Source organism: Oreochromis niloticus, linkage group LG3, assembly GCF_001858045.2.
Source record: "Oreochromis niloticus isolate F11D_XX linkage group LG3, O_niloticus_UMD_NMBU, whole genome shotgun sequence".
Taxonomy (NCBI): Eukaryota; Metazoa; Chordata; class Actinopteri; order Cichliformes; family Cichlidae; genus Oreochromis; species Oreochromis niloticus.
The window spans coordinates 51,901,570-51,915,150 of record NC_031967.2 but is presented as its reverse complement, the minus strand read 5'-3'; the positions used below and the strand labels follow the sequence as shown (position 1 = coordinate 51,915,150).

General features: G+C 41.7%; 1 protein-coding gene across 1 annotated transcript in view; it reads right to left on the bottom strand.

Moving 5' to 3' along the window:
- Positions 1-9,056: 9,056 nt before the first annotated feature.
- The window catches only part of LOC100692857 (uncharacterized), a 444,159-nt gene continuing 439,634 nt past the window's right edge, over positions 9,057-13,581 (bottom strand). Inside the window, exons 14-18 of the mRNA XM_025905920.1 lie at positions 11,464-11,612; positions 11,117-11,362; positions 10,875-11,034; positions 10,593-10,679; positions 9,057-10,314 (exon numbers count right to left, since the gene is read on the bottom strand). Coding sequence (XP_025761705.1) covers positions 10,593-10,679; positions 10,875-11,034; positions 11,117-11,362; positions 11,464-11,612 — 642 coding nt within the window. The 3' untranslated portion in view covers positions 9,057-10,314. The remainder of the gene's footprint in view (positions 10,315-10,592; positions 10,680-10,874; positions 11,035-11,116; positions 11,363-11,463; positions 11,613-13,581) is intronic.

The following is a 13,581-nucleotide window of genomic DNA, read 5'->3' as shown; positions in this document are numbered from 1 at the left end:
CTTCCACTCATTTTTGCTGTTCAGAAATGAATCACCTTTAATGGTGCAACCTGCCAGTAATGTAACAATCACCTGGTAACTTGCTCTCACCAGAAGAAAACAGAAAACAAAATCCACCCTAGATAAATATGACCTCACAGAACACTTATCCCATGCACTAATATACATAAATGTTTCCCCAAGAAAATAATTGGTATCGCTGCAATCAGGTTATCTTAAACACAGCAAATCCATTCACCATGAGCACCTATGCAAGGCCTAATTTCCATAAGCTACGAGCCCCAGCTCAGGGATTGCACAACGCCTGACTAGTATTGCACTGAGCTAGTTTACAAAAACCAACCCAACTAAACCCAAATAAACAAAATCAGTTTTAAAACGTGACCCTTACTCTAAAAAAAATGGGAGAAAAGGAACAAAAGGAGAAAAAAAAGGAAAAACAGTGACACTATCACATGTGGAGCCCGTCCTGCAGGAGACAAAACAGTACAAATTACATTTCAGTGGATAAATATCCTTTTTTAATGTCAAATATATTAAATTACCCTACCTCCAGCTGACTACTATGTTTGCTGCAGAACTTGCTTAGTCTCTTCTGAAATCACTACTAAAAACAAAATACAATTAAAGCTGCAAGCAGCGATATGAGGGCCCTCGCACCCCCAGCGCGTCGAGCCAAGTCCAACACCTACAACCAGCACGTCCGATCTGATGTCACATTGAGGGATTTCATGCATTTAACCACCTGCTCAAATGTCATCTCATTCAATCATGATTATAGTCGTCCCACTAGGTGGCGCTCTAACCATTACTGTCAAAAGGCATAACAAACATTTCCGAGCTCGAGTCTCATCACGCCTACGACCTTTGGGAGAGATTGGACATTGTGTTTTGGAGTGACAGCAGGTTACTGCTTTTTGGCGAGTGATTGAAACTCCACGTGCCGCCATGACCACCCCATTTCCCTGAACGTAAAAAGCTTCGCAATTTAACATCACAAAGGTCTTTAGATTCCACACACAGGAGATCGTGTCATACTAATGAAATCCCTTGGAGGAGTTAGTCAAAGAACGGTGCCTGAAAAGAGGGGAAAATGTCTCCAAGATTACACATTCATTTTAAAATAGCTGACTTCCTGTTGGATTTGGGATATTACTCCAAGAGACTTATTTGTACATCTTGATATCTCCCATAAGCTTACCAGGTTTCAGACTCATACATAAAACACAGAGCAGGGGCTGTTGTTTTGAAATTTGGCGCTGTGGAGCCATTTTGCGCTATTCAATGAAACTGGTAAAATAACAAGAAAGCGCTCATCACATTGGAGGTGTGCGCTAAATTTCAAGACATTTTAAACTTCCCAAGGCCCTCAAAAGCCACTTCATTGTTCATGGTGAACCGCGTTGCCACCAGGGTGCGCCGTTCAGTTTAAAGTCACAATTATCTCACTGAAGCATCATGAGGGACTGATGGTGATATTCACCGCTTTTGAAGTGGCCACGATGAACCTGTGAAAATCAGTGCAACAAAATATAAGACATGACATTTCCTGTTCCCAGTAGGTGGCGCTCTACGTATTCCTGAAAATAGGCACATCAATCTGTTCAGGGCGGATCTGACATCATGCCTTTAAAGTCTGGTACTGATCAGACTGGATTTCATTGAGTTATACTAACTTGTTTCTTTATCGCGAGACATCAATGTTCGCCATGCTGCTGGGGTCACACCCTTTTGCGAAAAGTCACAGTTTTCACTATAACCCAAGACCAACTCCTTAAGGCTTTCCTGGAGAAATTTGAGGCTGCAGATGTCAACCATAACAATACTGTACCCCAAAGTGTAAAACATGACATTTCCTGTTCCCACTAGGTGGCGCTGTCCCTGGTTTCAAATATGGCAGTTGAAATATGTTCAGGGGTGGAGCCTTATCATATGTGTGCTCTTTGGTCCAGGTTGGACCATGCATGAGGGAATGAGAGACAATAAGATTTTCATGGCGAGTCATCGAAATTCGCCGTGGCGCCACGGCCTCACAGTATCACGAAAACTCAAAAGCTCTGCAATTTAACATGGCCCAGGTGTGTAGTTGAAACTGACCAAAGATGAAGCTTATACGACCAAATCCCAAGGAGGAGTTCGAAAAAGTTCAAGGCATGGAAATGGCAAAATTAGAGCCAAAATGTGACCTTCAATCCAAAATGGCGGACTTCCTGTTGGGTTTGCAACAATGGTCCCACTGACTTTTTTGTTCGTCTTGGCATGATACACATGTGTGCCAGATTTCATACATGTAGCTCAAACCATGTGTTCGTAGGGCTGCATTTAACAAGGCATAGGTGGCGCTACAGAGCCATTTCCCAATGCTCATATGTAAAACCATTAAAATACAAAATTTTTCACCACACCTGGCATGTGTGCAAAATTTCAAGAGTTTTTGAGCATGTTAAAGCCCTCAAAAAGGCAAGATACAATAGGGCCTTCGTACTCTCAGTGCTCGGGCCCTAATTAAAGTTGCAAGCAGCGTTAAGAGGGCCCTCGCAACCAGGCGCGTCGAGCCACGCCCAACACCTACGCCCAGCAGGTCCGATCCGATATCACACTTATCGATTTCATGCGTGAAATCAGGAGCTAAAAATTAATCTCCTTCAATAATGATTCAATGATGATTATAATACATTTCCTCTTCCCACCAGATGGCGTTCTAACCATTGCTTACAAATTGCATATCAAACTTTTCAGAGCTCTACTCTCATCATGCCTGTGAAGTTTGGGAGAGATTGGACAATGTGTCTTTGAGTTACAGCAGTTTACTGCTTCCTGGCGAGTGATTGAAACTCCACGTGACGCCATGACCACCGTTTCACCAAAAGCAAAACGCTTCGCAATTTAACATCACAAAGGTCTTTAGATTCCATGCACCGGAGATCATGTTGTTCTGATGAAATCAATATGAGGTTTAAGTACGAGGCCTGAAAAGAAGGGAAAATGTCGCCAAAATTACATGTTCAGTTCAAAATGGATGACTTCTTGTTGGATTTGGAATATTGCTCCAGGAGACTTTTTTGTACGTCTTGATATTTTATGTAAGCACACCAAGTTTCAGACTCATAGATGAAACACAGGGCAGGGGCTGGTGTTTTGAAATTTTTAAGGGGGTGCTATGGCGCCATTTTGCAATATTGCACGAAAACGACAATATAACAAGAAAGCCTTCATCACAGTGGAGGTGTGGGCCATGTTTCACGAGTTTTTGAGCTTTCCAAGCCCCTCAAAAGCTACTTCCTCTTTTATAGTGAACCCACATTCCACCAGGGTGTGCTGTTTAATTTAAACTCACAATATTCCCACTGAAGCATCATGAGGGAAGCTCCGTTTCATGAAAACTCACAGTTTTCAATGTATTGCCAAGACCAACTCCTCCTTAAGGCTTTCCTGGAGAAATTTGAGGCTATGTAGGTCACCCACCTCTATACTGTATCCCAAAGTGTAAAACATTACATTTCCTGTTCCCACTAGGTGGCACTGTCACTGATATCAAATATGGCAGCTGAAATATGTTCGGGGTGGAGCCTTATCATATGCAAGAAGTTTGGTCTAGATCCGATGATTCATATCGGAATGAGAGGCAATAAGATTTTCATGGCGAATGATCAAAGTTCGCCGCGCTGCCACGCCCACGCCGTATTATAAAAACTCAAAAGCTCCGCAATTTAATATGGTCCAGGTGTGCAGTTGACACTGACCAAATATGACACTTATTCAATCAAATCCCAAGAGGAGTTCGCAAAAGTACAAGGCCTGGAAATGGCAAAATCGGAGCCAAAATGTCACCTTCAATCCAAAATGGTGGACTTTCTGTTGGGTTTGAGTCAATGGTCCCTGTGACTTTTTTGTTCGTCTCAGCATGATACATGTGTGGGCCAAATATCATTCATGTAGCTCAAACTATGTGTTCATAGGACTGCATGTAACAATGCATAGGTGGAGCTCCAGAGTAATTTTCCAATGCTCATATGTAAAACGATTAAAATACGAAATTTTTCACCAGACTTGACATGTGAGCAAAATTTCATGAGTTTTTGAGCATGTTAAAGCCCTCAAAAAGGCCCTTGTTTTGCCTGAATAATAATAAGAAGAAACGGAGCAGATACAATAGGGCCTTCGCACTTTTAGTGCTCGGGCCCTAATAAACATCAAATGCATTTCAACAAACTTAAAGAAAACTGACTAAAACAAAGACAGCCTGTACCTATACTTTAGGGACATAACCACAGTGTGTGTGAATGGACACATTACTTGTGTCCGAATTCAGGGGAAGGATGCTTAAAATGCCATATTTGGATGCAATGACGTCACAGCGACGCGACGAAGGCTGTCCGAATTCAAAGAGCACTCAAAATGTGGCGACAAATGCGTCCTACCTCACCGCGAATTTGAGGGTTATTTTTTTCCGTATTTAGGGGAAGGATGCACCAATGCCATATTTAGAGGCAATGACATCACAGCAAGCGACGAAGGCTGTCCAAATTCAAAGAGTGCTCAAAATGTGGCGACAAATGCGTCCTACTTTGCCCCGAATTTTAAGGATGGGTCCGATGTATCCTTCGTGTCCTGCTATATCCCAGGATTCATTGCGGGTCATAGAGGAGATTTGTTTCTGATAACGATGGTGGTCGAAGCAGGAGAGGAAAACACTGTCAAATGTAAGTATATGAAAATCTGGTTGTACAAAAGTTAAATTGTTATAGCGCTTGTGTTGTTAAGCTTTGGGCATCTGCATAGATATGTTGGGTTTTTTTTAAAATTTAAATAACCATAAACCAGCTTGTATCGGGGGTCCCACGGTTTTTCATGTATTGCCGCTTACATACAGCTAATTTTGATTTTTTTGAATTGGTGATATGTTGTGGAAAACAAAGACCAAAAGGCTTAATTTATTAAAACGAGGAGAAAACAATCACCTCTTCACTGGGGTGAAGAATTGGGCCGCTATGGCCTGGAGGTACAAGAATAAATCAATTTACACATCATATTCATATGAATACGGTCCTATTAACCCTCATGCTGTACAGCAGCGGTCCCCAAACTTTTTTGCACCACAGACCGGTTTATGTCAGACACGGAGCGGCCTTTAAGGTATCGTGGATAAATACAACCACATAAAATGATCCGACCAAGACAAAAACTGTGGTATTTTGTAAATATAATAATAAACATGAATGTACTGTGTAATTGTGTAACTTTATAAGCAGCATCCTCCTGAAAATGTGCCAACATAATAACAACAGAGTAACACCCTCCTCTCTGCCGCTTAATGCTCTCTGGTCGCTATGGTAATGTGTAAATATTTCTTTCAAAATAAGACACAACTACAACAAGGGAAAGACTCAGGGAAACCGAGTTAACGATAAAAACCCTGAAAACCATAAATTTCACACCGGAGCATTAACTCTCGTGGCCCGGTACCAAACGACTCACAGACTGCTGCTGTACAGAACCTGTGATGTCCAGACGGTGTTCCTCTGGTGTTCTGCTGTGAAAACCTTTGGGCTTAGGGATTAACATAGTTGCCATGGTGTCCTTTCTTCTCTTATTTGTTGTATGTGATCTGGACAATTCTGGAGAGGATGGGCCTGCAGGGGAAAGTCACCCCCTTGCAGGCCAGAAGACATGAAATAACTTTAAAGAATACAAAGTACGTATGTGTGTTATCAAGAAGATAATTCTTAAGAACACAAGTTAATAAATGTGCAATTACTAAGAGTTGTTGTGGTGTTTTTATTTGCCTGCTGTCATTTTTGATTTCCTCTGCCTTTAGGATTGCAAGTATCCAGGCTCATGAGAGGGGGTCAGTGGGAAGCCCACTGCTGCTAGGCCCTGGTTTGCCCTCATGGATGAGGTGATAGGACAGATGCCTTCCATTAAGCCTCCTGTCTTAATGTCCTTTCTCCCTGAGGACACTCCAGGGCCAAGCGCAGCAGTGGGTGACCAAAACGACAGCGATGACGAAGCGGCTCAGCCACCTATGACAGGGAGAAAGAGGAAAAGAGATGATGAGCTGCTAGACCTCATCAGAGAGGACATGAGGCAGCAAAGAGAGGCTGAGGAGAGGAGAGCAGGGAGAGGACGGACAGACTGTTTTCACTTCTTGAAAGATTAGTTCCCAAATGAGTTATGTATTGAGAAATCTATTTATTTGAATATATTTGTTACATTGTTATATGTGTTGCATTAGTTTAAAGGTTTTATGTTATTAATAAATTGATTCAAACAAACAGTAATTGTCACTGAACTCAATTTGATTTACAGGCATTTTTAACATGTATGAACATAATGCTAACTTTGAACAATATTACTTGGATATTTATTTGGTAGCAATAAAGTAAATAACAATAACAATTAAACAAGAATATTTCAAATACACAGTATGTAAAGATGGAAAAACAATATTTTCAGTTGTTCACACAGGATTAACCTGAGTGACCTGTTCCTGGACCGTTTCTTTAACAACTGTAATAGATTGCAGGAAGTCTCTGGCAGTGTTGCTGAATCTACCCGAGCAAGCTCAGACATGGATGGATGGGCTGCTGCAACTGAGACCTGCGGTTTGTCTTTTCTGGTCGGCGAGTGGAGAATCACACAGGGTGGTCTGCAAAGAGCTTCAGGATGCTTCTTCCCACTGTCCACTGCATCCTCCATCCACAGGGTTTGCAGGGCTGGCTCAATCAACGGCTGCCACACCACTAAGATATTTTCAGAAATATGCAAGCAGGAGATGGTGGATGCTATATTATTAGTATAATACTTGTAACTCTGTAGCAGACAACAGTAACGTTTTTCATTACTAAACATTTGCACATAAATAAGTGACATAATATTCAGAACTTTCTTTTTGCAGCATTTTTCTTTTTGCAGCATTTTTCTTTTTGCAAGTGTTTTCTGAAGTTGCAGTCCGTTTGGCCTCTCAGGGCCACCGTACCCCTCCGACAACCAAACCCATCTATTCTCTGATTGGATAGTTAAATTTGTGATTGACACGACATTGACCAATCAGATGAAAGGAAGAAAAATAGGGTCAAAATTTGTACTTGTAACTTGAAACTTGAGTGCAGAGTTTCACACGTATTTTTAGTCCACACACAAATCTTTTTTACGCACACACAAATTCTTTTTACACATACAAATCCTGATTTACAAGTACAAAACTGATTTACAAGTACAAAATATTTATGACCACAATTTGAGCCCATACGGATGGCCTGGATTGCAGCCATTCGAAGACCAAATATAACGTTCCAGAACACTCCAGCTCACATGTTAGTCTGCTCCAAGCATTTCCACAAAGGTAAGTCTTCTGTTGTGGTTATTACGTAATTTATCATAACATAATTGTTGATGTAGGTTACAAATAAGTCTTATATTGATTTGAATTGAATTCGTTGCTCTATGCTGCTTTGTTCACTGTGGCTTTGTGGTCTAATGTTTGTTGTGTTTTGTAGGAAAACCAGCCTACAAAATGCAGGAATGTGATCCAGACTGGGCACCCTCCATCAACCTGGGTCATACCGAGTTTAAAGCTGCTACCACAGCCAGATTTGATCGGTTAAGAGAGAGAGCGATATCAAAACAGCCACGAAAAGTCCCGCATATATGTGCCCAAGTGTTGTATTGAAGCAATCAAGTGATGAATAACTGTTTTCCAGTATGCTGTTTTGCAATGTTGTTTTTTTTTTTTTGTTGCATTGTTGATTTGTTTTTCACTGAAGCAGCTAATAAAGCATAATGGAATACAATTTTGCCTCTTTCTTGTAAGATTCTATAATAGAATGAAACAATAATGTCAGTTATAAATAAAGACAATAAACTGAATGAATTACGAAACACTCATTTTTTTTCTATTAGATCTGAAAATGTTGTGTAATACTACAACCTGAAATGACAATTAGATTGCGTTTGCCTGTACAGGAGATAAAGGAAAAGAATTTAACAGCAGCTGTGAAATGGAATAGTCCAAATCACCAAAGTAAACTGGACCTGGGTTTGTTGCAGGGATCTGAAGTTAATAAACATCTTGTGAGTGTATGCACTCACACTTAGGACCATATAATTATAAATATGTGTGTGATGAAAGTTGGGCAGCACGCTAACGTCCTTACTCCACTCTGTATGCTCGTATGGGTCTGACCCTTTCACTCCTTTGATTTTTTCCTCGTACTTTTTTTTTTCCTTTTCGTCAAGTCTGTCTTTGTATGGACCTGCCATGTTCTCCGTCGTTTTGCACATAACTGCTTTTGGGGCAAATAAAATGCAAGTAGGGATTAAAACCACAGAATTAATGATTACCGGTGCTGGAAATGCTGTACTTGATGCAGTGTTTTGATTTTGTTGCCATTCGTACCCACAATACAATGCGCGAAAGTCATGTGGGCTGTCAATCTCTATTGTGGCTGAAAGTGCTGGTAGGTGTCGTAAAGTGGGTGTGTATTTGGGCCATCATGTGGTGATGAAAGGTTAAGCAAGTAATTCCCCCAGTCACAGTGTTAAACTCGTGTCTTTTCTGCATCTACGTATTTGTCATGCTTCCTGTTTTATTTTGACAGTCCTTATCCCGTGTTTAGTATATTGAGTTTTGCTTCCCCTTTGTCTCATTATGTGTGATTAATTCCAGCTGTGCTCCCCTCCTGTGTCTCATTCCCTCGTCATTCCCTTGTGTGTTTAAGCCCTGTGTCTTCCTCTGCCTGTTGTTGTGTCATCCCATGTGCTGTAGGTTTCTGTGCTTTTTCATGTTCCTGGTAATGTCTAGCTCCCTGGTTTCAAGTCTTTTAGTCCTTAGCCTTCCAGTTTCTAGTTTAGATTTAGTTTTCGTAAATTTGGGGTTTTGTTTTGTTCTCTGCTTCAGCGAAATAAAAGCTGCCCCTTTAAGTTCACTCTTCTGTTCCGTGAGTCCTCCATTTGGGTCCTCATCTTGCCTGCCACAAGGCACTAACCTTGACACCAATGGCAACGAACTTAGAAAGTGGACAGAATTTTAAGTAAACAGTTTCTGAGTGGAAAAGATGAAACAAAGTCGAGTTGTTGTTGGGGGGTGTTTTACCCACATTATTTATTTATTTGTTTATTTATTGTAGTGTTTTGGAACAAATAGAAAAACAATAAAGGTGACAGATCAGGGCATCAAGTTTAAGTTTCAGTTGAATTGCTGTACTATTGTCTGTTTTCTGAGGAGAAGGCTGAAAGATACATATGTTCTTTACTTCTTAGACAAAATATGTTTTTGTATTTTCATTTAGCTCTGTGACTAATTTCATGAGAGCACTAAAAGATCTGGATAAAAATTTGTGAAGGTTTGTTCTGTTTCTGGCCTGAAAGTACCAATAAGCAGTAGGCTTTGTTCAGTCCAGGGGAGCCAAATTGTGGTACACATAGTTGGGATGCTCTGGGCTGTTAATGAAGCTGTAATATTGTGAAACTTGAGGGGGAAAAACCCCAAACCTTGTTACCTTGTTGTAGGTGCTTATTTTTCAAACTTTTGCAGCTAAAGTTATGGCTCTCTCCTTGTTCATTGAGATAGTGGCTTCAAAATAATTGCTATCAAGATGTTATCAAGTTGGCTGGTAGAAGGATGTTGACCTGACTGTAGCCTTTGTTACTGTTGGTCAGATATTCTGTCACATGGATTCCAGAATTGGGGGGTTTCACCTGCCTTAAAGCGGTCTTAACTTTATCCACATGCACCAATAAATTCTGTCAGCCGAAGTATTCTGTCACCTTAAGAAGCTTTAACTTTGATAACTTAACCTGACCACACTGCTGTGGACCTCTCTTGCTTCTTTTTGCAAAAAATTTAGGTTAATGTTTCCACTTTGAGCTGCATCCGGCCCTGTTTTATAAGGCAAACTGAGTTTTAAAGAGTCTGCTTCCATTTCCTCATATTTAAAAAAACACAAAGCACACATGCCACTTTTACAAAATACAGTTAAAAAGCATAAAAAGTAAAAAACATAAATCAGATAATCGTTTAAATGTTTCACTCTGATTACCAACTTATTAGATAGATGATTTTTATATTAAATCACTTCATGATTGCTCTTCATGCATCTTATTTTCCCCCTTTTCTCTTGGATATTTGCAACACTGTACCTAAATCATCTTAAATTATAACAACCTGAGGAATATGAATGGATCTTTGGTTAAAGTTTACACAGAATCCCGGCAGCCAAAACTGAGCTCATCCAAACATCCAGGATCTGGATCAGGACCAATCAGAAGTCAAGGATCATTGTTGAGGTCAGTATGAATCACCATGGAAGCCACCTGAGAAAATAAACCAGACCACAGTGTGATTGCTGAAAAACCCTCTCAAACTCATTGGTAGGAACTTAGCTTACACAATATATCTTCAGGTAGAAAATCAGTCCACTTTGAACCTTTATATAATATTTCTTTCAGCCACCATCACTGAGGTTTAATATCTTTCTGTTGAATTGAATGAAACATTTTTCTATGGGAAACATATTTGCTACACCACTAACAATCAGCACTTTGTATACAAACACTTCTCAGCAGTATTAAAACAGCAGACTGTGTCTCACCTATCGAGTCCAGGCCATGCTGATGAAGGCTTCACCTTCATACTTGGAACTGACAGATCTGCGTCTGCGATCACCTGCAGGACATGTCTAAAGACAAAGAGAGACAAAGTCCAGACTTTAGAAGATCAACACTGATCCTTTCATTCAGGACTGAATCTGCTGAGAACATTTGAGCCTTTGTGTCAGAAGACAAACAAGAATAAATGATTTTTTTTTTAATGACCGTAACAGAAGAGAGATACATTTGACTGTGTGTGTGATGTGTTTCAAACAAAGCTGTACCGGGACACAGTTGTTCCGTTTGGGGCACAGGTGGACTTTGCAGTGCAGGAAGACTTCACCAGAGCCCCCGGTGAACTCGAACATGTTGAAGGAGAAGTAGTTGGAGGTTCCCTTTCCGTTTCCCACCACCTGCACAGTCTGGTCAGCAGGGTTGGCACAGCTGCTCACAGACAGGAAAACACACTTTGTTCAGGAGTCCATGAGAGAGATCAAAACCACATGACTCTCTGAGTCTGTCTCACCCGTTTATGATCAGGTTGTATCTCGGAGTGCTGTTGGCTGGTGGCTGGTCTGTTGCCCAGCAGGAGTCGGTCACCACAACGACCCAGTTTCCATCCAGCCCGTCAGTCTTCAGCTCCACCCAGATCTTCTGGTTCAGCTGCAATTCAGTGCTGGACTCCACAGCTCGTGTGCGACCGGCATCAGTGAAAGCCTTCATGGTCAGAGTGTAATCCCAAACTCCAGATGTGAGGTGCCGGATCACAGAGCTGCAGAACACAAACACACTTCAGCTTTCTCTGACTCACAAACCTCATGAGAAGCTTCACATCTTAAAGTAACTCAAAGGAAACCAGCAGCCACCACACACCTGTCTCTGATCCTGAAGGTGGCAGTCTTGATGTCCGGCTGAGTTTGGACGCAGGAGAAGTCGATGTAGACATGGTCGTGACGAGTGATGATGGAGGAGCTGTTCTCGGTCATGATGGCGTTTTTGTAGATCACTTGGCTGTTGTTGGACTGCAGAGTCACAAAACAACAACCAGATGTTGCTACTGACTTGTAACATCCAACAATTCAGTTCAGTTCATTAATCCCAAAGTGCACTGACCCAGTTTTCTTCAGCTAGAAAAATTGAATGTAAATCATGCTCTGTTTGCTTTATTTGCATTTGCACAGACACACGCAGCCTTATTTTCAGTCTCTTTACAGTGATTTTATTCTGAGAACATCAGCACTTTGACTACACTTTGAAGATGATGGACCTCTAACTCAGAAGTATGAAGGTAACAAAGTGTCCTTGTATTTTCAGTCTAATGTTTATGACATCTTATCAGTGATTATAATCACAGAGTCATCACAAACAATCTGCTGATTAGACACGTCAAAAACATCAAACTCACTTTGTTCTTAAAAGCAACAACAGCAGCTTTAGTCTCCTTTCTGTCTCTGCCTTTGACCACTCGTGTCACGCAGACGAGTCGAGCACATCGAATGAAGTCAGATTATTTAAAACAGCGCAAACATTAGAGAGTTTCTCCCTGTACTGAATCAAACTCCTACTTGGATTTTTCTATGCATAAACTTCTTCATCAACGTGATGAGAAGCCAGAGAGGTCAGAGGTGAAGCTGATCCCACAGAAAGATCCCAAACTGGAGCAGAGCAGGAGAAGCTCAGCAGATGCTGGAAGATGTTTGGCTGCTTGTAGAAGGTAAAGAGGAGGAGATAAAACCCACCATGACCACCGCCCCACAGCTGTTGCTGCTGTTGAAGCTGAAGGTCACCATGTGGGTGAGCTCATCTGCCTGACCCCTGCAGGTCGGGTCGTTGAGGTGTAAGACAGAGTAGTCAACGTCTTTGTCCTCCAGGAGACAACCGACCAGAGTGACTGAAGCAGAGTTCTGCTTGCAGACCGTTGGATCACCTGAACGTCACAATATCAGTCAGAAAAATCAGAGTTAGAAGTTTTCCTCCATTATTCAACCCTGTTGTCATGATGATGTCACAGCTGTCGTACCCAAAGAGTTGTTTGCTTGGTACTTGGAGGCAAAAATGGCCCGACAGAAGCAGCGAGTGTCACCACCGACCGTCTTCTCACCACAGAACTCGTGATCGCTGCAGGTCCTGTTCTGACAGAAGGCCTCAGAGGCTACAGAGGAACACACTGATGTATTATCCTGAAAACATGGGAGCTCTAAAAATCCACAGTTCAGGTCTTTAACAAAGGAGAGCTTATTAAGGTCTTATTAATGTCTTATTAAGGTCTTACAGCAGCCGGTCTTTAAAGTCCAGCCATCCAGAGTGTGGTTGTGTAGACTGCAGGCTCTGGCGTAGGCCTTCAGGAACTGACAGTTGAGTCCGTCCACTGCAGGATATTTACACAAAGTGTTGGTGCAGGCAGTTATGTAGGGCTCTGGGTCAATGTCACTGTTACAGGAGGAGAAGGGCGCCTTCTTCAGGAGGCTACAGCTGTACCACAGATAAATAAAATAAAGAATAAAGAAATCAATTGTTAAAATCTATGCTGAAGTCACATAATCAAAGTTTGACACAGACAGATGTTTCCTGCTGTGTGCATCAGTCTGCTCACCGTTCAGTCACACTGGTGCAGTTGATCGTGCTGTCAGCAGGCTCACTGTACTGCATCTCACAGCTAGGGGGCGACAAACAACAAAGTTCAGGCTCATTCATACGAACACAGAATATCTGCAACATCAGCAGCAGCAGTCAGAGGGACTGTGAGCTTGTGATGAGGTCTTACCTGGTGGAGCTGTACTCAGGGAGTCTCAGGTCACTCAGAGACCTGCTGGAGTTTCCACACAGACCCTCCACAGATGAACCAGCAGGTCCTGCACAGGATCAGGACAGAATGAGTCAGATCAGCATCAATATTCAAACTGGACGAACACAGAAGAATAAATAACAGCACAGTTTACAGTTTAAATTGTGATGTTATTTAAACTTTATTTTCTGTACTTTCTAAGCGGA